Source organism: Phalacrocorax aristotelis, chromosome 1 (genome assembly GCF_949628215.1).
Source record: "Phalacrocorax aristotelis chromosome 1, bGulAri2.1, whole genome shotgun sequence".
Classification (NCBI taxonomy): domain Eukaryota; kingdom Metazoa; phylum Chordata; class Aves; order Suliformes; family Phalacrocoracidae; genus Phalacrocorax; species Phalacrocorax aristotelis.
The window spans coordinates 124873144-124895026 of record NC_134276.1 but is presented as its reverse complement, the minus strand read 5'-3'; the positions used below and the strand labels follow the sequence as shown (position 1 = coordinate 124895026).

Here is a 21883-nt window from a genome sequence, read left to right as displayed (position 1 = left end):
AGGAGATACTATTTCCAGGAAACTGGGAACTTTTTATTATGATTCACTACACCTTTTTACATTTTCCGTTGGCCCTGACATTTGTTCAGAACACTTTATATTTTAACTAACTGCTCCAGCAGACTTCATTTGCTGTTCTGAGTGCTTGGTGCTTCTATAAATCTAGATGTCTCCTACCAGATGCCCCAAAATAAGAAACCATCCGCCAGACACAGACAAGCAGGTAAATGATCTAGAAACAACCAAGGAACCTGATGGAGGCTGGGAGTTTCTAGTTCTTGCAGCCACTGTTTCTTTCCTCAGTTGGCAGATTATCCCTTGTTTTCCCACAGCCCTCTGCTTTATATTTCCACGTCCCAACTTTTGCAACAACTGTTAAACTAGGACTTGGCGTGGTATTTGACCCCGAGTGAGTACACCAGATGAGCTCTCCACTGCCTGACATTGTTGAGAAATTACGCTGTTGTAGACACTGTTTGACTAATCCATTGCTGACCATCCTCCACCGAAAAATGCCAGGTTAGTGCACATCGTTTTCCCCGGCATGAATAATCTCTTATTTCCTAATTCAAAATTTGCCTCATGAGCTGAAATGTAGTAAAAAGAAATGTAATTCCATATTCCAAACTTCTGTGGTGGCATTTGCAGCCTTAAAATTCATCTTTGCTTTCATTCAGCTGATATGTGACAAGGAAAAATAAGCAAAAATTCTTAACCTTAAAATGTGGGAAAAGGGATCATAATTTTTATACATTTGTGATGTAGAAGACCTCATCTGCACAGCTCTCAATGACAAGGCATATATTAATTTCAACTACTGATACTCTCAGAAGAATAATATTTGGGCTCTGCAAACTACTTTCTCCTAGTGCTACTGGTTTTCCCAGATTTCTCTGTTCTGAATCATTGTTATATGGAAATGGAGAAGTGTGGGGAGAAAATAATTAATAATAATAAAAATTAATAATTTTTAAATGCTATGTATGGTGTAACTGAATTTTTTCACTGATGGTAGAAGCATTTTTAAATGCTAGGCAGAAGCCTAGAAGGATTCTTAAACTTTACAGATGTAAACCCATATCTTCTAAACCCATCCAAGATCAAATAGCCCTACTAGCACTCCAAAAATTGGGCTGTCATAAGTGGGCCTTTGTACTGAAATTCACTTTTTATTTATTTAGCTTGTTACAAGTTGCATTGAAAACAGAATGTCAATGTTCGCTTTTCCTCAATGCATAGGCAATGCATGTATTTGCTCTTTTTTCAACTGTTGCATAAACTTTGCAAGGCTGGAATTATTTAACTTTCTGTCTGGACATCAATTATTTTATCAGTGTCAGCTACATTTATATGCTACATTTCATCAGCTATAAATTAAATGTGGTGCTCCAGAGATGCCTGCAAACTGCGCATCTTGGACTTGAAGCGTCCGAGGGAGCAGATGGACATTTCATTCCAGTTTTTACACAGACACATCATTAATGTGTCCTCTTGGACTGGACTAGGCTCAGGAGGTCCATGGTTAGCTTCATCCCCTGACTGCGCAGGGCCTCGATCTTGCACATCTCTATTCTATAACCATGCTAGATGCCAGGTGGCCTTCTCAGGAGGCAGGCTGGCATGAATGCAGCCAGCCAAGGTAAGTGCAACAAAGGCCAAAGGCACAGAGTGCAGCTGCCGGAGCCCTGTGGAAACAGCTCAGAGAGCAAGGTTATGGTGGTGTCTGCTTCCACTGTTTGCTAAAGGTACTGTTATGCCAAGTGACTAGGCTGAAACTAGCTCACATGCCTCCAGGTGCAACCACTCGCCTTCTTGGCCAAACTGCAGATGTTACAGTAATCCTAAAACATGTATAACTCTGATTTGTCTATAGTGTACTGATGGGTATTTGGATCTAGGCATAGGTGTGTTACTGGGCAAATGATGAAATACAGAGATATGGTTGGTCTAAGTCCCTGATACCTACCATAACTCTGACAAAGTAAGGAACTAGGTGCAGTATTAAATGTAACATAATAGATCTATGGGGCTCAGAGCCACAGACATTTGGTCTTGTAATGTTTCATTCAGGTAACTTCTCTGAAAAGCAATTCAAGTGCTAATTGCAAATTCACCTCATAGCATTTGGGCTTAGCCATGAGGAAATGTTTCTATGACTTGCTTCAGGGGCAATGCTCAATATCAGCAGTGAACAACCAAACAAATGCCCATAAAAAGTCTCCTTTGCAAATGTTTTAGGGACTCAAGCCCAATGGATGTTTATTTAAAGTGTGTTTCTTAATGATTTTTGTGGATGCTCTTTACTTTGACTCCAGCAAGCATGGAGGGATTCCCAATTATGAAGAATTTTTTCCAGGCAAGAATAGAAGGACACAGGGCATAAAGAAACAATAAGTTTGTTTGTCAGATGGGTGACATAAATGATGCACCTGGGCTGTATTGTTCAGAGAATCTTGCTTTTCTGTCCTAGAAACCACAGTTTTTATCTGCAGTTACTTGATAGCTTGTCCTTACTGAGTGAATAGGGTTTACCATGTCAGAGAGGATACATGGTATGATTACCTGGTCATTATACCATACAGCAAAAGCAACGTTAATCACATCAGGCCCGTGCAATTCAAATATTGAGTGGTTGTCCAGAATAATTCATAGCAGAGACCTAACACTCACTACAACATTAAGCATCTAAAGGCAATTGTTCTTTCACTGATAGACACATTAAGCAGGAAGAAAAATGAAATGGATCCAATATGTTATTAGTTACAAAGTGGTAAACTGGATCTATTAGTGATTTTTTCTCTTACAATGGTATTGCAGAAAGCGGTCCTGAACACACTATATTCTGAACAAGTCTTTTCAACTAATTTTACTTAATTTTTACATATTTAAATTTTCTTGTATTTGCTGTTGTTGGTATTGAGCAAGACAAGCGTTACATAATGCCTTGTCTCCTTTGACCAGCCAGAGTTTGGGAAGCACGCATAGTCCTTTCAGAGATGTGTGAATATTCTATTCCTCCAGTTAGAGGAGGGCTCAGTTGCCTGCCTGTGTGTCAGGCATGTATCCTAAGTTTGGAACAGGTATGGTGAATTAATTTCCTAACTTTGGAATAAAGTAAAAAGAATAAGATGAAAACCAAGGCAAGTCTGAACTTGACTGAATGCAGCAGTGCCATTGGCCTCTTGTTGACCTTTGGCAAAAAATTGCAAAGGGTGCTTTGTTGTTTCTGTAGTCCCTAACAGTTTTATAGAATATGCTATGCTTGTACTTCTCTGTGGTTACTTTAATGCACACTGCAATGGTCCTCGCAGAAGTGCAGAACCCCTGCAGGGTTTCCGGGATGCTAATTGGAGTTTTTGACATTGAAGACACTAATTGTTACTTAGAATCACTTTTGAGTCATCTTAAGTATGGATGGAATTGAGGGATCCCAGGAAGTGATTTCCGCTCCACTGCCAAGACAAACACATCAGACCAGTGGTAAACAGATGAGGTAATTACAATTATCAGTTTCATTGACTGACTTAGCTCAGTCGAACTGAAAACTCTTCTGCAACAGAAGGATATCCATTAGGTAGGAATTAATGCCATTAAGTGAGATGCATTCTGCTGTCCAAAAAAAATTGCAAAAGAAGACCAGGAAAGGGGAGCAGCTGCCACAGAGGCTGGATTTCTGAAACACTGTTTACAGAGTGGTCGTCCTTCTGGAAAATATTAATTGTCTTTTTCTCTGTACTCATTACATCACCTAACCTGCAAAAGCATCTGCTTGCCAGATGCTGAAGGGTATTTGCTGGAGTACTATTCATCTGATAGTGAAAGTGTCACTTTATACTAAAGAGAGAGGCATGGACGGAACTGTCTGAAAAGATAACAGAGGGTGAAAAAGTGTAAAACAGAAGCGCACTGCTCATCTAAGTTTTAATCTTTACATGGAGTTGATTTCATCCACAGATTTCCCAAAGCAAAAAGCTTTCAGATCCTGAAAAGCAGAAATCTTAAATTAGAGAACTTGGGGGAGGGGGTGTGTGTCTCAGAATTTAGTGCAAGTTATGACTAGCTGGTGGGGAAAGTTGCACCTCGGCTTGGCTATTCCAACAGCCGCGGGGGAGGTCGGCAACACAAGAGCTTGACGCTGACAGGGGTGGAAAGGGTCAGGGAGGCTTCTAGTGTAGTTTAACAGAGCTTCAAAACCTGATTATCACAACTTCCTGGGAAATACCTCAAAGGAGAATTTTTCTATATGTAAGATTTGAGGATTTCATTGGTGTTCTCTGTTGGCTGATGTAACAGAGGTGGTGCAGTGTCAGATGCCTTTCATTACACTGTGAATGATTCAGTAACGTCACTAACACCATCTACTACAGTGTGACATTTGCGAATAAAACTATGGCTTCTTCCTTTCAATTTTATTTTTAGACATTCTTCTTTTGGATTCAGGGCTCTGCCATACATTCCTGCAAAATTACAGGAACTACAGCCACGGGTGCTCATTTTCGTGGAGAAAACCACAGGGGAGGGGAAAAAAAAAGGTGGTGGTGGTGGGGAAGGCCTCTGTTATACGCAGCGATCAAAGGCGGGTTTGTGTGTCAGAAAGTCTCTCTACTTCTCCTACTTTTCCTAGCCTGCCCGCGCTAGCGGGAGCCGCTGCCCAGGGCCGTGAGCTCCGCCGCCAGCCCTGCCCGCTCCCGCCTGCTTCTCCTGGAAAGCGGGGCAGGAGGGTGGGGGCGGGCACCGGGCAGCCTCGCTTTCCCCCAGCCCCTTTTATTTAGCTCTGCCCTGGGTCCTCCCCGGCCAGGCGGGGAGAAAACCGCCCGCCCCCCGCGGGGCCGCCGGGGGAACATCTGGGCGGCGGCGCCGCAAACATCTGGGGCGGCGGCGGCGGCGCATCCCCCGGCGGCCGCAGCTGGAGGATCCCGCGGCCCCGGGGCAGCGAAACCCCTCGGAGGGGGGCGAGGGGCTGCAGGGGAGGAGGAGGAAGAGGCTGCGAGGGAGCAGGGCGGCGGAGGTAAGGGCAACCCGGCTCTCCCTGAGCCCGGGTGCGGAAAAGGCTGGACGGAGGTCGCCCCCGCGCAGGTTGCGCCCCCGCGCAAAGCGGGCAGCGCGGGGTGAAGGCAGGGCGGGCAGCGGCGGGGGCAGCGTGTGGGGAAGGGTGTGTGTAATATTCCCGGGTGAAGGGGCAACTACTCCATGTTTGCCTTACCTCGGTCCATGAGGGTGACTCCTGAGGTAAGAAGCGTGGCCGGGACTTTTAAATCAGAAATAGCTTTTGAAAAGATTGCTGGTGTTAAAATACGACTGCAGCCCTTGCAGGCACCCGGATTATTTTACCCCAGGTACAAGAGTTTTAGCAGCAGTGGTTCTGGATCGTTAAACAAAGGCGGATTAACTGTTGTTGGGGAGGGGGGGAATAAAACATTCACCATAGGTTTAAGTTTCTTGCCTGATTTTTTTTCCTGTCTCTTCCTTGGATGTCCCAAATGGAGATGTACATCCAAACTTGAATTTCCAGGCAAAATCAAGAGAATTTAAATGTAGCCACGTCTACTTATTATATGAAAGAAACCCTAAAATTAGATTATCCCAGCCTCACTATTCTATTTCAAAATAGATTAACTCTTGGAAACACACTTACCGTCCCTGCATACATTCCATTTAATTTCCATTTTTCAGCAATAAATCAATTCTACCCTCCCAATAACGACATGATATTAAACAATTATCTTTCTGGTATGTGGCTTTCTGAAATTTCAGAGCTTAAGAACTGAAACATAGAAGTACTTCAGAACAAAGTATTTATGCTTCTTTGCTTTTAATCTGAATATATGATGATTACTATGCATTTACATACCTAGGACTTGTGATTTCTCCAGTATGTACAGATTTGTTTGCATCACTTTATATTATTGTAGACCTCTTTAAATTATGGCATACATTGTACCATAAGTCACCACAAGTACTTTGTAATTTGTAAAAATAATGTATTCAATATCCATTTTAGATGCAATTTCATCATTGACTCTGGAGTTACCTTTCCAATGTTCGCTCAGATGTCTTTCGCTGCTTTTCACGGTTGCTTATGTGGGCTTTTCCTGTATTTTTCTCTTTACAAATGGAGTCAGATAAACCAAACAGATTCCTCTCAGTTGTGGAGAGTGTGGGTAGAAATAGCTGCTGGGGCAGGAAAGTCAAATGAACCTTGACGAGTGGCTTGAATAATTATGCCTGTGCTTAGGCAAACAGCTTTCTCTTCTTGCACACCAAATCTGCCTGGAAATATCATTTTACTCAGTACTGCAAATGGGCAGCACAGCAGCACAAGAACAGGTCCCTTGTCTTCCAGTCTGAAGATGTACATGAATCAAGTCTCCTCAGTGCCAGACTGAGTCAACTGGCTCCTACTCTGCTTCTTAGATGTGACCAAACATGCTCACGCTCACTTGCAGGTGGCAGCAGTGGTCACTTTGATTGTCTCTTCCTAGCTATGAGCAAGGAAAGTTCCCAAACCCAGGGTTTTTAGATAATTAAACATTGTTTTTGAAATATTTCAGTTTTTAGTAGAGTGCCACTCTACTCTGGCACTCCTGTCTTATTGTGCAGCATGAGCTAGACCTTGAGTTCTGGCACTGCTTTTTGCTCCAGAAGATAAAAAGGACACTTAAGTCCCTTCTAATCAATTCATGCCTAAATCAGGGCCTTCTATAACATTTTTATGCTATCTGGGCAAAATTCCTAAAACTCTTGCTCCACATGACCTTGCACTTGAGACATTTCTAAGATGCAGAGTGTAGGATCTGTAACACCGGTGGTTTTGGAAGAAGATACAGCCCCTCCCTGCGGCTGCTGGTCTGATTGAAATTGCAAAGCTGTTACTCCGTAGCATTACTCTTTCTCCCTCCATTAATTCTGTCATCTGAGGGGCAGCAAGAGCTAAAACCACTGCTATTGTAGCCTTGCATTATGGAGGACTCTTCAATTTCTGCTAATGTTGTTTAGCACTAGGTGACTCCCATTTAGTGAGTACAAGGTGGTCCCACAAAGAGGAACTATACCTGTTTCTCTGAGGCATTTTGGTCTTTCTAGCTGGCCTAACTCAGACAGCCATTTCTCTCGGCTATTATCAGTGCTATAGACTGCCTTGCCAAGGCTCCCATTTATTCATTAGTGTTTCCCTTTTCTGACCCACACACCTTTCTGCTGTGAGAGTGTGTTTCCCTAAAGCAATAGGTGGTAGAGGCACTTGGTCACCCTTGTGACAAGCAGTACATCAAGCACCCTGATCTCGACAGACAAGACTTGCAGAGAAAACTTCCAGCTACAAAGGCAAGTCAGTCAAGGCAAAGCGCTAGGTGCAAATCCCACCTTCTGCTCTGTTGCAAGGCTTTATGGAAATTACTGACAAGAAAGCTTTTTAGAATTCTTCTTATCCTTTTCACAACACAACATTGCAAGCCTTAAACACTCAAATATCATCAATTACATCATCTAAATCCAGGAAATTTAAACATTCCTTTTAAATGACTTTGCCATTGAAGAGCTCTGGGGGCTCACACTACCTAACTGTGCCTCCGCAGACAGACTGGATGGCTAAAGGTTAAAAACCACTTAATCAAGTAACTTCAGAAAGAAAAGATTCAAGAAAAGGAAGCTGGATCTCAGCCGGAGGAGACAGCAAAACGCAGCACAGTGTCCCATTAGAAGGCAATATTCTGGACTTGTGCCCCTGGTTTCCAGTCACCTCCCTGGTATGGGACAGGAGTTCAGCTTCTTACAGGTGTCACCTGCTTGTTGCCCAGGTATGAGCTGTTGTAAGCATTGCATTAGCTAACTGAGCTGGTTTGTAATTTTTTAGTAAGAAAACAGTCTTTCATATGAACACCAACAGGGGCTTATTAATACTCTTGTGTTTGTTGGGATGACTTCCCGTTCCATTTTTGTTAACTCGAGACTATTCTCAAGATGAAAGCTTACTAGCATGCACAGCACAACATGACACTTCTACTTACCATATTTTGTTAGGGTTTGGTGATTCTTTAGAACAGGGTGATCTTTGTAATATTCCAGTATCTCATTCGAAGGCCTCAGTCACCCCAATATCTGTTACCATACATAACAAAGAGAAATCTAAATGCTTTTTCCGTGCAGACGCTGGTAGCCACAGTAAGGGAGCAACCCTCACAACCAAAGAATTGTAAATCATATTGAGGTCAGCAAGCCCTGTCTTCCACAACTGAAGATCTGTCCTCCAATAATAGAATTCCTCAGTTTTCTCTTTCAGACCTGGCTTCCTTGCTGGTGGAAAATAGCATTTTAGGCCACTCAAACACTGAGTTTTCTCAGTAAACACCCCTTTTTTTGGTTGTGTCTTCTTGTCTTCAAGAGGTATTTGGAAACATAAATAACAATTGCAGCAGCTTCTAACAGTCTGTAAAGTGCTTTATAAGTGTCACAGCCTAGGCGGTCATTAGTATGTATTACAAGTATTTGTCATGCTTCAGTGGTCCTGTCAGCTTCGCGGTCTTACTAGTTCCTTCCACCACAGCCTTGACTGTATTGTGAAGACACTGTAAGGGGAAGTCCATAAAAGTGATGCTAACATAAACCAAATCATATTATATTTCATTTCCACTCCAGAGCTGGGCTTTGAGCAGTAGATCATCAGTTGATATAACAAACTTTTGCTCTTTCAACATTTTTCTAGCATGTCTATCAGGAAGCAGAGAACCTGTAGGTGAGCACACCTGGAACTACAAGGAGCGGCCAGGGATTATACCTTACAAAACTGGTCTTGGTAGGGTACCCAGGAAGCAATCTTCCTACTGCCAGTATGACCTCTGCTTGACCATGGGCCTTCAGGGATACCTAGGGCCTTGCAGTGGTGGTTCATTGAAGTGACTGTGGCTGTTTTAAAGACAATAAGAGGAATTGACTTTAAAAAGAGAGAGCATATAGGAATTTCACTAGCTGGCACAAATCAGGTTAAAATCAGGAAGTGTTAAGAGCTCTAGCTGAGGCCAGCACCAGGTGGACTGGAAGGGGGAGCCAGTCTCGGATGTCAGTGAAGAGCTCCTGCAGCACAGCGGTGGGATGTCGCAGCACGCCCTTCCACCATGCCGTCTGTTTGGCAGTGCTCAGCTGCTGCCGCACACGATCAAAAACTTTCTTGAGTCTGCTGGATTGGGTTGTAGCTGTGCATTGGCAGCACATCGCTTTGAGTGCAGCAGTCTGCTGTGACCCTCTGTGGGGAAGGGAACTGCTGCTCTGCACAGGGGACAGCTGGAAGGTGACCCCACAGGAGGCAGTGGCTACTGCCGGGCTCCTGTGGGCAGGGAAGTGGCTGTGGCGGTTGAAGCCAAAACTACTCCTGCAGGAGGTAGCACTGTCATACCTGCAATAGTTTACTCACATACCCATGCTATTTTACCTTTTATTTCAGGCAGTGCTAGGAAATACCAGGTTTTATGGCCAATAAAGAAACTATGAATCTTTCATAGGAAAAAATTACTCTAATATATCCTATGCAATTACAAGTTGTTTCTTTTTTTGTGTGTGTATATGCTTTTTGAACTTGTGGTGATCTGAAGAAAGGCTCCAAACTGGCAGTCCCGAAGTCCAAAAATTTCACATCCATAGACTAGCAGCTGCTCTGCTATCAAAAGCCAGTGGTAAGACGGAGTATTTGTTGTCCCTGGATAAACCCTAGAGGTAGCCTGCTCGACTATGGGAGCAGAAACATTGAGGCAGCAGATGCACAGAGAAAGGGGAAATAAAATTGGAAAACTGAGGGTCATGAGAGATAAAAAAATAGAGTGAGGAGCACTCAAAGGGCTGAGAAGGACAAGTGTCTGGGAAGGAGGGTTTGTTGACAGATGCAAGGCACTGAAAAAAATAGAGTAGCTCAGGTTGTAGGCCCAAACTCAGCACTATGAGAGTTTATGTCTTGGAGTCCCTCCTTTCTAAGGCCAGTATATAGATTTCCAGTCATTACCTCTTGCGATTTTTGGTTTTCATCCCTGTCTTGTAGATCTGAAGGTTTTATCAAGGGTTGAATTCTTCTCTCACAGGCTTCAGAGACATTCACGACAATTCTTTTTTTTTTTTGACCTGAAAATATTTCTCCCCCACAACTTTAAACCAAAAATATCAAGGACGTACAGTCATTTTTTATCATTTCAAGAAGACTTGAGTCTTGCTTTCATTAGCATATACAGTACTTAGTTCCAGTTTAATTCTGAAAGAACTATAGGTGCCAGCTGAGTATCTCCTTAACACCAGAGCAGTGATCTCATCTGGAAACATGGGGCTGTAGTTGCTGAAATGTTTTTAGTCATGACATGAAATCACTACTGCATTTAGTGAACAAAGTAATTATAGCAGGCACTGTCTTTCAGATCAGCATGGCTCTCTGTGATTTTTACCGTTTAATGGTTGCAGGATAAAAGGCACTTGCCTGGTGAATACATCTTAAACTGCAAGTAGGAAACTTAGGCACTGAAGTAAACTTGTCTGTGATTTTTTTTGTCTTAGATGCATACAACTTTGCTGGATTCAAGTTTTTGGTAAAAGCTGTACGATCACAGCTTGTGCACTGCTTACAAAGAGTCTAGAAATGTGTTATTTCCTCCTCTTATCTGGGTGCATTAGTCTCACTGACATAATGATCAATGCCTGCAGCTTTTATGGATAAATAAACATTTTGTATCAAATATTATAAACTCTACATCATTGTTTCCTAATCTAGTGGATGGGAGGAAAATAACGCTTCAGTTTTATCATTGCAGTAAATTTGCTAATGTTCCGTCTTTGGGTTTAACTTTTGTATCATATGGTTCTCTAGCAGAAATGAATGCATTGCAGCAGAGTGAGTCTGAAGCCTTGTAACTTGTGTCGTTTCTGGAAAAATCCCATATTTCTGGTTGACAGCCCTTTTTATCATCCCCCAGAGCTTGATAAACACAGGAAATTGCAAGGCATACTGCTGTGGCAAGAGAACGTCCAGGGAAGGAAAGCTGCCGGCTGCAGGGCAAGCTCTGGCTCAGCTGCTGCTTGTGTCCCTGTCCAGTACAGGTTACGCTGCCTAAGCCCCTGGCTTATTTTAAAGGGAGAAGGGAAAAAAAGGGAAACTAATCTAGTTCTTCAAGAAGTGAATGAGATGCCATTTGACTAACCAAGTGGTATAGCTAGTTTCTCCATACCACTTGCAAGTCTTGCCTGAGTCCCCACATGCGTGGCCTGAAGAGATGAGGCATCAGACTGGTAACTGTGATGAAACATCCCTCCCAAAAATGTCACAAGATGTTTAAGTCAACCATGTAAGTCTGTTTCTTGCCTGCCTTTCATGCTTCTGCTGGTGTGAGATAATGTTCAGGCTAAAAAGGCAGCTCTTAATATCCACAAAAATACACACTTTTTCTTAAATGCTCACTTGGAAGCTGCCTTTCCTCATCCCTTCCTTTGCCAGCAGATCCCCATTTTCCCTTCTGACCCCAAGGAGTAAGATGCAGCCTGAACCAAGGGACGAACATCCCAGGTCCACAAGGCACTGCTGCTACATAGGGAATTTGTGGGCAGCCATCAACAACCTATATTTGGTCAGCAAAGTTTGAGTGTAAAACACTTTTGCCATACTATGCAGTCTTCTAATTGCTGGAAAAGCCTGGATCATGCAGAGCTTTCTATGATTTTTGCAAGAGAAACCATGTTTGGGGTTCTTACATGGGAAAAAACCAAAAAGCATCTCACATTCACAGGTAGCTGTAAATTATTCTCATTCCTTATTCCAATCAGAGGCAGAAATGTTGCCTGGGACTTAAAATTTATAAAGTACCTTGACAATTGAGTTTATTGCCATAATTATGCCTAATTAAATTGCTCTCTAGTTCCCCTGAGACCACAGGCCCCTGGGCAGGGTGAGCGTCCTGTGTGAGGCTGGTTGGGGCAATTAAGGCCCATGGGTGCCCTTGAACCCTGACAGCAGCCTCCCCTTCTGGTGTGCCCCTCACCCTCCCAAGAGCAGGCTTTCAAGGAGTACTTAGAATCATAGAATCTTTAAGGTTGGAAAAGACCTCTAGGATCATCAAGTCCAACTGCCAACCCAACACCCCCATGTCTCCTAAACCATGCCCTGAAGGGCCACATCTACACATTTTTTGAACACCTCCAGGGATGGTGACTCCACCACCTCTCTGGGCAGCCTGTTCCAGTGCCTGACCACTCTTGCAGTAAAGACATTTTTCCTACTATCCAGTCTAAACCTCCCCTTACACAACTTTAGGCCTTTTCCTCTTGTCCCATCACTAGTAACTTGGGAGAAGAGACCAACACTCACCTCACTACAACCTCCTTTCAGGTAGTTGTAGAGAGCAATAAGGTCTCCCTTACTTGCTGTGAAAAGCCTGAATCTGGGCTGGAGCACTTGCCTTGTCTGGTTCCTGGGCACGATCCTTGGGGTGGCAGACCTGCTAGTTGGCAGGGAGGGATCTTCCCCCAGGTAGAGTCCAAAATTTGCTTTGCCAGAGTCCAGCTGGTGCCCTGGCTGCTGCGGCCCCATGGTTGATACTGGTGGTGGAAGGGTCCTGGTGGTGATGCTTCAGGGTGGAGACATGAAAAGCTGAGTGAGCCTGAAGGGATCCTGGGGGTGTACACAGCAGGTAACAGGGGTAATTCAGTCAGAAATGGTCAGGGAGTCTGTGTACACTTGCTGGAAAGCCAAACCTTGTCATCCATAGCGAGGGCTGTGGCCAGATGACGCTGTCTGTCTGCATGCCTCTTGTAGGCACCAACCCCATTGGCTTTGCCTGGTGGGGTTAGGAGCAGTATTTGGAAAGGGTTGAGGTTGTGCAAGTAGGTCATCAGCTGCAGGTATGCTTGCAGTGCCTGGTGTGACTGGGTGGCTTTGGGGGGGCAGTGGAGGTAGCATGGGCAGACACCACATGGCTGAACTCAGACCTCATGGCACCCAGCTGTGGGGCAGCCTCAGGATTTTCTCTGCTTCCATCTCTGGCAGATGATGCACTCTAGGGAAGGTGGTGGGCAGCAAGGAAGTTTTGCTGCCAAGAACATGGCTGTGGCTCTGCCAGCACCCCTGGCCCTGAAATCACTGAGGATAGAAGAGGGTCTGGGATTTGCACATTTGCAATATCAGTCCTCCAGTGATTTGTTTGCTAGCTTATGAGATAAGGCTTTGTAAAAAAGAAACCCTCAAATTCATTAAGTATTGTCATAACACACTGATGCCATCTTTATCCAATGAATACCACCTGAGATACTAAAACTGGCTGGCTCCCAAGCCGTGCAGAAGAGCTGGCAGGAGCTGCTCTGTCCCAGGCTGCACAGGGGGTTGCCAAAGCACAGTGTGGAAAAGCAGCAGCCTGTCATCCTGTCCTCTCCTTTCACCTCCCATTGCACCCCCACCTCACACCTCCCAGATCCACCTCCTGACGCCGCAGTGATCTTCCTGCAGGGGAGGCTCTCCTTATCCTCGCCATGTCCTCAGTGTCATACTAAGCCCCCAAACCATGCAATATCACCTGGTTTACTTGCAGGCAAAACTTCTCAGTCACATCAAAACTGTGGGTGGTGGCAGTTGACTGCTAGCCTCGCCAAAATAAACTCTTAGGCCTGATAAGAGAAAATTTATTAATTGGGAAGTTTAATCAGTCTAAGGTGAGCTCTGTACTGATGTTTTCAGGTTTACTAAGGATTTAAAGTATAATTCATATAACTTCTTTCAAAAGCTGATTGTGTTGAGATTCAGTGTTCCAAAGGTCTGCCACAGCAGCTGGCTGGCAGATCTGACATGTCTTTGCCTAAAGAAATCCTACAAATAATCCCCAACATATTTGGATGAACTCAAACTGAAGTTTACACTCTCCAAAGCTAAGAAGATTGTATTGCTTATAGCAAAAAATCAAACTTTCTGGTTCTGTTTTGTTTATACTGGATATACAGCAGTAGCTACTGTACCAGTCTTTTCCTTTTAATCTTTTCCTGTGTTTTGAAAGGCAAAAAATAGTTTTAAATAGAGTATCTTGATGGATTGCCCAGGTTTAGGGCAGAAAAATCCTACAGTGATTAGAGCTCTAGATAACTCAGGTGTGAATTTACAGGTTGAGAATTACTTTCGAAGTTTCCTATACAGTGCACTAAAATGACATTAATACACTGTTCTTCATTTGACTCTTACTGCAGCTGTACTCTCCTAGAGGGAGGCTTTTCATAGCTTTAATTTACCTTTTTAATCCAGCATCTCACTTTGATGTGGGGTACAGGGTAAATCTTTCCATTTGGAGTGCTGTGGACCTGTGGTGAATAATAAAATATCTACTGAATAAAGTCTTTCTAATGAATGGTGTTCAGTGAGATCAGACATATGACGAGGAAAGGCCACTCCCCACTCCTCCCCCTTTCTTCCATTCAAAGAAGAAAAAAACCAACGTGCCTGAAAAGACAGCAATGGCTTTCAGGCCAGCAAGTTTTAGAAGAAACAGAAATTAAGGCTTTCAAAGCAAAAGTAGTGTTTCAAAGTTTAAAGCAAAGTTTAGTCTAAAACTTCAGCTCCTGTTAGTACTGCCCTTTTTTGAGGCAAAAAACGGCACAGTGGGTACTGGCAGTGATGCACAAGCTGGTCAGACTCTTTGAACTGAGATGTCCTGACATGAAGTACCTCTTCTGTGAGACCATGGGGGATGGGTCTAACTTGTGGGGCTGAGCCCCTCAGCTGCACCACTGAGAACCTGACTGTGCTGTAGGCTGCTCGAGAGAGCAGTGCTTTCCCACCTGCAAATAAGACACACAGGCATCAACCCAGCAGGACTTCAAGGGTGGTGGGGAGGCAGAGAAAGCATAGAAAGGCTCTCCTGACCCTTGGACCCTTGACTGCCACCTCCTCCTCCTGCCCTGCCCAGTCCACCCTGGGCCAGGAGCGGAGATGCTCAGCTCACAAGCAAGCTGATTGGGCACCACTAACATGTGCTCAGCCCCTGTGAGGTTTAGAGCTTAATTCAGCATTCCGTGAGCAGAGATGGAGGCGGTCATCACCATCCAGGTGGCTGGGGTGCCCATGCTGAGAGCAGCCTGCTGGGTCTGCCACTGCTCGCTCCTCCTCACAGCTTTTGTTGCTCTGATCTGAGAAGCCAGCTGGCCACTGGTGAGGCAAAGCCCCCCACAACAGCTCTGGGCATGCCACCCTTGCTTTTCTTCTTGTTGGGAGATGAGTGGCATGCAGGAGCCCTTCCCCACACAGCAGAAATCCCAAATGGAGTCCTTTATGTTTCTTAAGAATATGTAAACACGTTCCCCCTTTGGCTGCCCCATGGCTGGCAGGCACTCCTTCCCTGGAAGCCTTCCCTGGGTTCAGTGCAGCCATCTCAGCACACTTTCCTTCCAGGCTTTGATATGCAGATGCCAGCACTGGCAATACCTGTGAGGACACATACAGAAATGGGCTTCCTTGGGGAACCAGTATCACGTTTCCCTTTTCTTGTACTTCAGCAATACTTTCCTAGAACTTAGCTAAGGGGAGTTCTACCCAGGGGAAGCTTTTAAAGCTTGCTCCTCTTCTTCTGCAGCCCTTACAGTGGGAGAAATCAGCTCTGGAAGAGGAGGGGACAGGCAGCAGAGGCAAGACCCGCTTCAGCAACCCAGTTTAAATCACAGCCTTCCTCATGCTAGGCATGAACAGTTGTAGTTTTTTTTTCTTCTCCTTTGTGGCTATATAGGTCACCCTCTCCTCATGCAGTTGGGTAATAGTCTTATGGCAGCTTCAGGACTTGTGCATGTGGAAAAGTTTCTCTTCTCAAAAAAAAAAAAAAAGAAAAATGCTTTCAGTGGAGTTTAGCCTCCAGAAATAGGAGAGGGCTCATGCTACGTGACTAGACAGCATTACGTGAACCATCTGCAAGTACTCCATGGCCCACAAGCCACAGTTTAAAACTTCTTATGCAGAGCTGACCATAGGAAATACTTACTGAAAAGAAAAATATACCAGAGCCTCCATGTTCTATCCATAACCAGATAGCTCCGGTGTAGCATGGTGATCAGATTTTTAAGTCAGCAATGATAATAACAGAAAGTACAGGTTGCCAATGCTTCTGAAGTGGTTATTCTTGATTGTTGCCTGTGCAAAGATTTAGTATGCCTTTGGGTCACAATGCACAACTCAATTTATAACAACTTAAAGAAAAATTGCAATTTAATGTTAGAACTGGCATTTTAATGAAGAAGTTATTGGAGTTAAGTTGACTCTCCTAAAAGTTGGGATGATGACCAGTATTACAAGTTTTTATTAATGGCACTGATTTTAAATGACTGCAAAACACTGGATAACTAATAACGTTATCACCTGATGTACTTGATAATATATATCTAGTTGTGAGTGCATAATTTGCCTATCAAAGATTGAGAATGTGTCGATGTTTGTAAATCATTATGAGAGATCTGGATCGAAATATAAAATACACTTTATTAGTGAATAGTTACAATTTATTAGTGAACTGGATCTGTATACCATTCATTTTTCCTTCAGTCAGTTACTGTCTTGTTTTCTGTTTGTGGAGTAAAGAATCATAAAACCCCCTCTAAAGGTGAAAAAAACAAATTGTGAATATTCATGTTCTCTCTTCATACTTCAACAGTATGACATAGTGTACTATGGCTTTTTTTCTTTTAACTTGGTGCCTGCCAGCTCTGCATTTCAGGTCAGCTGATTGGCAGTTGGGTATCTTACTCTTGTTCTGCAAAGCTATGAAACTGTGGAGACTGGCTGGGCATTTTGAACAGCCAGGGAAGATAAGTACCTAAATTTATTTTTAAATAAAGTGTGAGTATTTAATTCAGTGACACCCTTTTGATCTATGCAAGGAGATACCCACAGAATTCTCCTACTATTCCCATAATTGATCTGCATTTCTTTCACCCTCAGGTATCACCTAGCAGAAAACCATGGGCAATTTCAAAGGGCATGCCCTCCCTGGAAGCTTTTTCCTTCTTTTTGGCTTGTGGTGGTCAGTGAAATATCCACTGAAGTATGCCTGTCGAAAAAACAAGAATGCTTGCTATCTTGGCTCCAGGGCAGGATTTCAGCGCTTGGAGTTTGTTGAGGGGATCATCAAAGCTGTCTTTGCCCTGATTGGTAAGTAAGGTGGACTTGGGTCAGACGACAAAAAGGCTGTGCCTTTTTACACTTTTTTCTTAATTTATTTTGTTCTCTGATAAAATATATTGTTGTAGTTTTGGTATTTTATTCTTTAAACGCCATGAAACTAAGAACTAGTGGGACTACTGCTATTATTTACATAGTTATTACTGTAACATGGTTTCCATCCATAGTGCTCTTTGGAGATTCTTTAAGGTCTCCTGACTACTACACAGCTAGTCAATCTGAGTGTTCATATGCTGTTCACTACTTCAGGGAGGGAGATGAGGTGTTTAGGCAAGGGGCTCACACATGCAGACTGGGAGCACCAGGCTGTGGGGGGGTTGCTTTTCCATTTTGAATCCAGTCACCTCAGATGTTGGTAGTCTCCACTGAGTTATAAAATAAGTAAATGCAGATGCTTCTTCATTAATGTCATTCAAAAGTGAAAACATGCACAAAGCAAGACTGAACTCCAGATCTTATTGCTTCAGGACCATTGCAATGGGGTGGGGCAGGGGGTGTTTCTCCTTCTGTTGTGGACTGGCCTGGGTACAAACCCATGGGGATGGTTTAGTGAGCTTTGCAGCCGACTGGAAGTGCCTAGATCTTGTTTACGTTCCAGCAGGCTATATGTTACCAATTTACCTTTATAGAGCAGCAAGCTAAATAACGGGACCTGGGGAGCTCAGCACATGTGGCTCTCAAGTTGGAAAGGATCTTTGTTTGTAGTCTTTTTAGATTTTTAGATTGTATCTATCTACTCTTCTTTAGATGCTCAGAGTTGTCTGGTTTCTAATCAAGGTGCAGGCTGTGCCAAAATCTTGTTCTTGCTTTTCCTTCCCCTTTGGGAGTTGAATCAGTTAAGAATCATCAACGCTGAAGTGATGTGTCCAGTATACGATTCGATTTGCTTTAAAAATTTATCAAAACTTAAATAATAGCATTCATTTTGAGGTATGAGCAGGGACATCTTTCCTACAAATCTCCCAGTTGGTGTCTAGAGGTAGCTGGGCAGCTAAAACACTCATCTAGTGTTTTTATTTTCACCCTGAAACAAAAAGCTATTATTTTAACATATGGTAATTTCAATTCCAGTCAAAAACATGGTCAAGAAAATCTGGCAAGGACACACAGTAAAAGCAGCAGAAGGGGTAAAACCTGCTGTTTCTGTGTTAGTAAAACTTGAAATAAAGATGGAAGAATGCTGCATTTGGTCTGCAGCATATCTACTTATACAGCAGGATGCTGGCCCACACTTTATAAACAATATAATTAATTTTAACATTTTAAAAGCATAACATATTTTAAACCCTTCCCAAACTTCACTGATCTTATAAAGTATCTAAAAGCCGCTTTCCCCTTGCAGGAGTACTGCAGCTAGTTAGCAACACACTGAGGGGCCGAGGTAAGGGAGGCGGTGGAAAAGCAATTCAAATACTAATTCAGTATACATTCTCATGGGACCTTTAATAACTTTGCATGGTGGAGGGATTTCCTTTTATGGTTTTATAGAAAAAAAAACCCTTTTGAATTAGAGTCTGAACTCTGCCTTCCTGCATATTGCCGGAGACTGAAATGGTAAATCTTTCTTTTGGGGACTTCAGCATGTGTTACACTCATGTCTGAACCACTGGGAAACGCAGCTGAACAATTCAGTCAGAGGACTACTACAATAGCAATTGTTTTTAAGACAAAAAAGCAGCACAGAATAGCTGTCTCCATTTTCACTGCTGGAAACTGCAAGATGCAAATATTCCCACCAGGAGTGGAGCTGAAGCCTGGTTTCCTCTGGCTTTCTTCTCTCCAGATTATGTGATACTTAATATATGCTTGAGCTCACTCTGCGGTCTTTCGCTCAGTATAGCAACTTATTTCATATGTCCTCCACCCACTACCTATTTCCTTGAAAATTTATATAAAATTAATACCTTTGAGGCCTCTGTGCATTTTCACTTGAAGTTGGACAATATGTTAAAACCTTTACTGGGAATCTCTCAACTGGGCAGAAGGGAGTAATACATAGCAATCACCCAGAGAAATCCTCAGGCAGCCAGAATAAACCCGAAACTGACTGGCAGTATGCTGCATGGGGATATAGTGTTGCCTCTATTGTTTGTATAAAGACTTATCATCAATCTAAACCTTAAGCACCAGGAAAAACAGTTATACTTTTCTTCTCATGCACAGGAATGGTGGCCGAGCAGTTTGTTCCCGATGGACCTCATCTGAAGTTGTATAATTATGAGGAAAAGCACTGGGATCACTTGATGAACTGGCAACACGCCACCATGTACCTCTTCTATGGCATTTCAGGGTTGGTTGACATTGTGGCTCATGGGACCAATGCATTGCCAGTGGCCATGGACAGGATGATGCTTTCCTTAGCAGTGTTTATTGAAGGTCAGTTTACCTCTCCCTGCAGAGGTTCATGTGAAACTTGCAGAGGGGAATCAGTCTTTGGTCTGGGAATCTCAAACCAGCCTTAGAGAATGAGCCTACAGGAGCTGGGTGTTTAACTCCCTGAAATGCTTAAAAAAGGTCAGTCTTGGCCCTCCTTAAACTACTGAGGGTTTGTCTCCACTGCAGCCCAGAGCATGATAACACATTGTAGAGGTGTATCTGTGCTTTCCTAACTGGCTCAGGTAGATAGCAACAGGAATGTTAATAGCACAAGCCTGTTTTGGGTAAGTGCTCAGTAGCTGGGGCATATGTTTCAATGTATGTACTGACATGGTATGCAACATGTTGGCTAAAGCCAGTGTGAGCGTATCTACCTGCACACCAGTCACACACTGGCATTGCACTGGAGAAACACTCAATTTATGTTTTCTGTATGCACAGTATATCTCATAGCATCCCTTTTGTTACACTGCAGAGAGAGATGAATGAGACTTCTTGTTAATGTGTTTTAAACGAAAGGTGACAGAGCTGCACCCTCCCATCCAATTTCCTGGGCTGAGCTCAAGAGTGGGAGTACACAGTACGTAGGTATCAGTCTTAAAAACTACTCTCAATTCAACTGAGGAGGTGTTATTGGCATAAAGAGAAATGCTAAAGGTTCACTGTTGTCTAAAAGCAGATGCAGGGAGATTACAAGGGAAGAAAACGTCCTAAACTGATCACTTAATTTTTTCCAGGTTTTCTCTTTTGCTACCATCTTCATGGGAGAGCCATGCTGGATGTTCATGTTCATCAGTTATTGCTATTTGCTATCTTTGGTGCTGCTGTTTGCATATTTCTGGAAGTTTTCTTCCGTGGCAGTATTGTCCTAGAGATGCTCCGTACAAGCCTCTGCATATTACAAGGCAGCTGGTTCTGGCAGGTAGGTCACTTTTCTGCCTTAGGGATTTCTTCCTTCACCAAAATTCGTCATTTACCCCTTCGCAGATCTTTTGCAGGTAATATAATATGCCTTTTAAAAACAGACCTCAAAGGTGTTATAGAAAACAATACATTCTTAATGTCCCTTTAAAGAGATAAAAGTATTTATCCTATCTGTTTTACAGATGAAAAAGACATTCTCCTTCTAGTCTCTTTTATTTGAATCAATAAAAAAGCTAAGATGGTTTTGCTGAGCTCTCCCTTGCGACTGAACATCCCCTCTGATCTCTGTACCATCCTGCTCAAAATTTGCCAGCCAAATGGCGGTGATTTTACAGCCCGGCAACGTATGCTGCTCTTTATGAAGCCAGTCCCCGCTGTCAGCTGCCGGAGCAGTGACTAAATGCCCAGCAGAGTACTGGGCAGGTGAGGCAAAGCACCCATTGACATTGTGGGAAAAGGAACGAAGGTGCAAGTTATCTTTCATGTTGGCTGCCTCTTTCTGCTTTCTAAAAAGCATTTCAACAGTAGTAATCTAGGTTTAAAAGGTATTTGAGCTCCCGATTTGCATTAAGAGACTGGGTGATGTAAAGCCTCATGCTTTTCCAGTATTCAGGAATTGAGGAGAAGAAGTAACAGCCCAAACTTTTATATTTCAGGGATGTGGCTCCCAAAAGAACTCTTCAAAATGTAGCTGCCATTCCTTCACTTACTTGTGATCCTATCCAATTAATAGATATTTGATACCAACCCTTTCTTTGCTGTCAAACAAGGGAGAGAATTTAATGAACTGCTGCGATCTTGTAACAAAGAAATAGGAGCACTAGTGCGGATGTGTGTTTCATCTTATAGTGGAGAACTGAGGTCACTTCAGTGATTTTTCTTTCCGGCATGTCTAGACTGGCTTCCCTTTTTTATATTCTGGCCAGACACGATTAATAAAAAAGTTTGCTGTTCCTTAGGAGAACTGGACACTCAGCACCAAATCAAATATTTAAATACTTGCTCTGGCAAGAAGACAGACCTCTGAAACAGCAGTATTTTTCTATAAGTGAACTCAAGAATCTGGTGCTGCAGCACTTGGTGTTTTATTTTCTTGTTTGTAAACATTTCTTCAGTGATTTAAGAAGCTTAACGTAAGAGGAGTTAGATGCAACCATTTATTTTTGTTGTGTACCTAATCTAATTTAAGAACAAGTTATTTCTTTAGCTCCGGAGATAATGTGGGTTTTGTTTCAATGTAAAAAATTGAAGAACTAAAAATACAAGAGATTTAAGTGTGGCTTTTTTCACACCCACATCAGACTTCAACGGTATGTGTGACTGTAAACCACATACTGGCTGCAGCATGACAAATTTGTAAAAGGTAAAGGGACTTTCTTTCTGCCTCATCAACACCCTCATTCACTGAATTCTCTGCATGGA

The 21883-nt window shown here is 43.2% G+C and overlaps 1 protein-coding gene across 3 annotated transcripts in view; it reads left to right on the top strand.

The window, feature by feature from the left end:
• Positions 1-445: 445 nt before the first annotated feature.
• The window catches only part of TMEM45A (transmembrane protein 45A), a 29347-nt gene continuing 7909 nt past the window's right edge, over positions 446-21883 (top strand). Inside the window, exons 1-4 of one of the 3 annotated variants that reach the window (XM_075105246.1) lie at positions 446-519; positions 16922-17131; positions 19325-19537; positions 20275-20459. In XM_075105246.1, coding sequence (XP_074961347.1) covers positions 16942-17131; positions 19325-19537; positions 20275-20459 — 588 coding nt within the window. In that variant the 5' untranslated portion in view covers positions 446-519; positions 16922-16941. Of the gene's footprint in view, positions 520-4649; positions 5009-5188; positions 5230-16921; positions 17132-19324; positions 19538-20274; positions 20460-21883 lie in introns of those variants that run through there. The other 2 variants (XM_075105234.1, XM_075105249.1) reach the window with 2 other exon arrangements.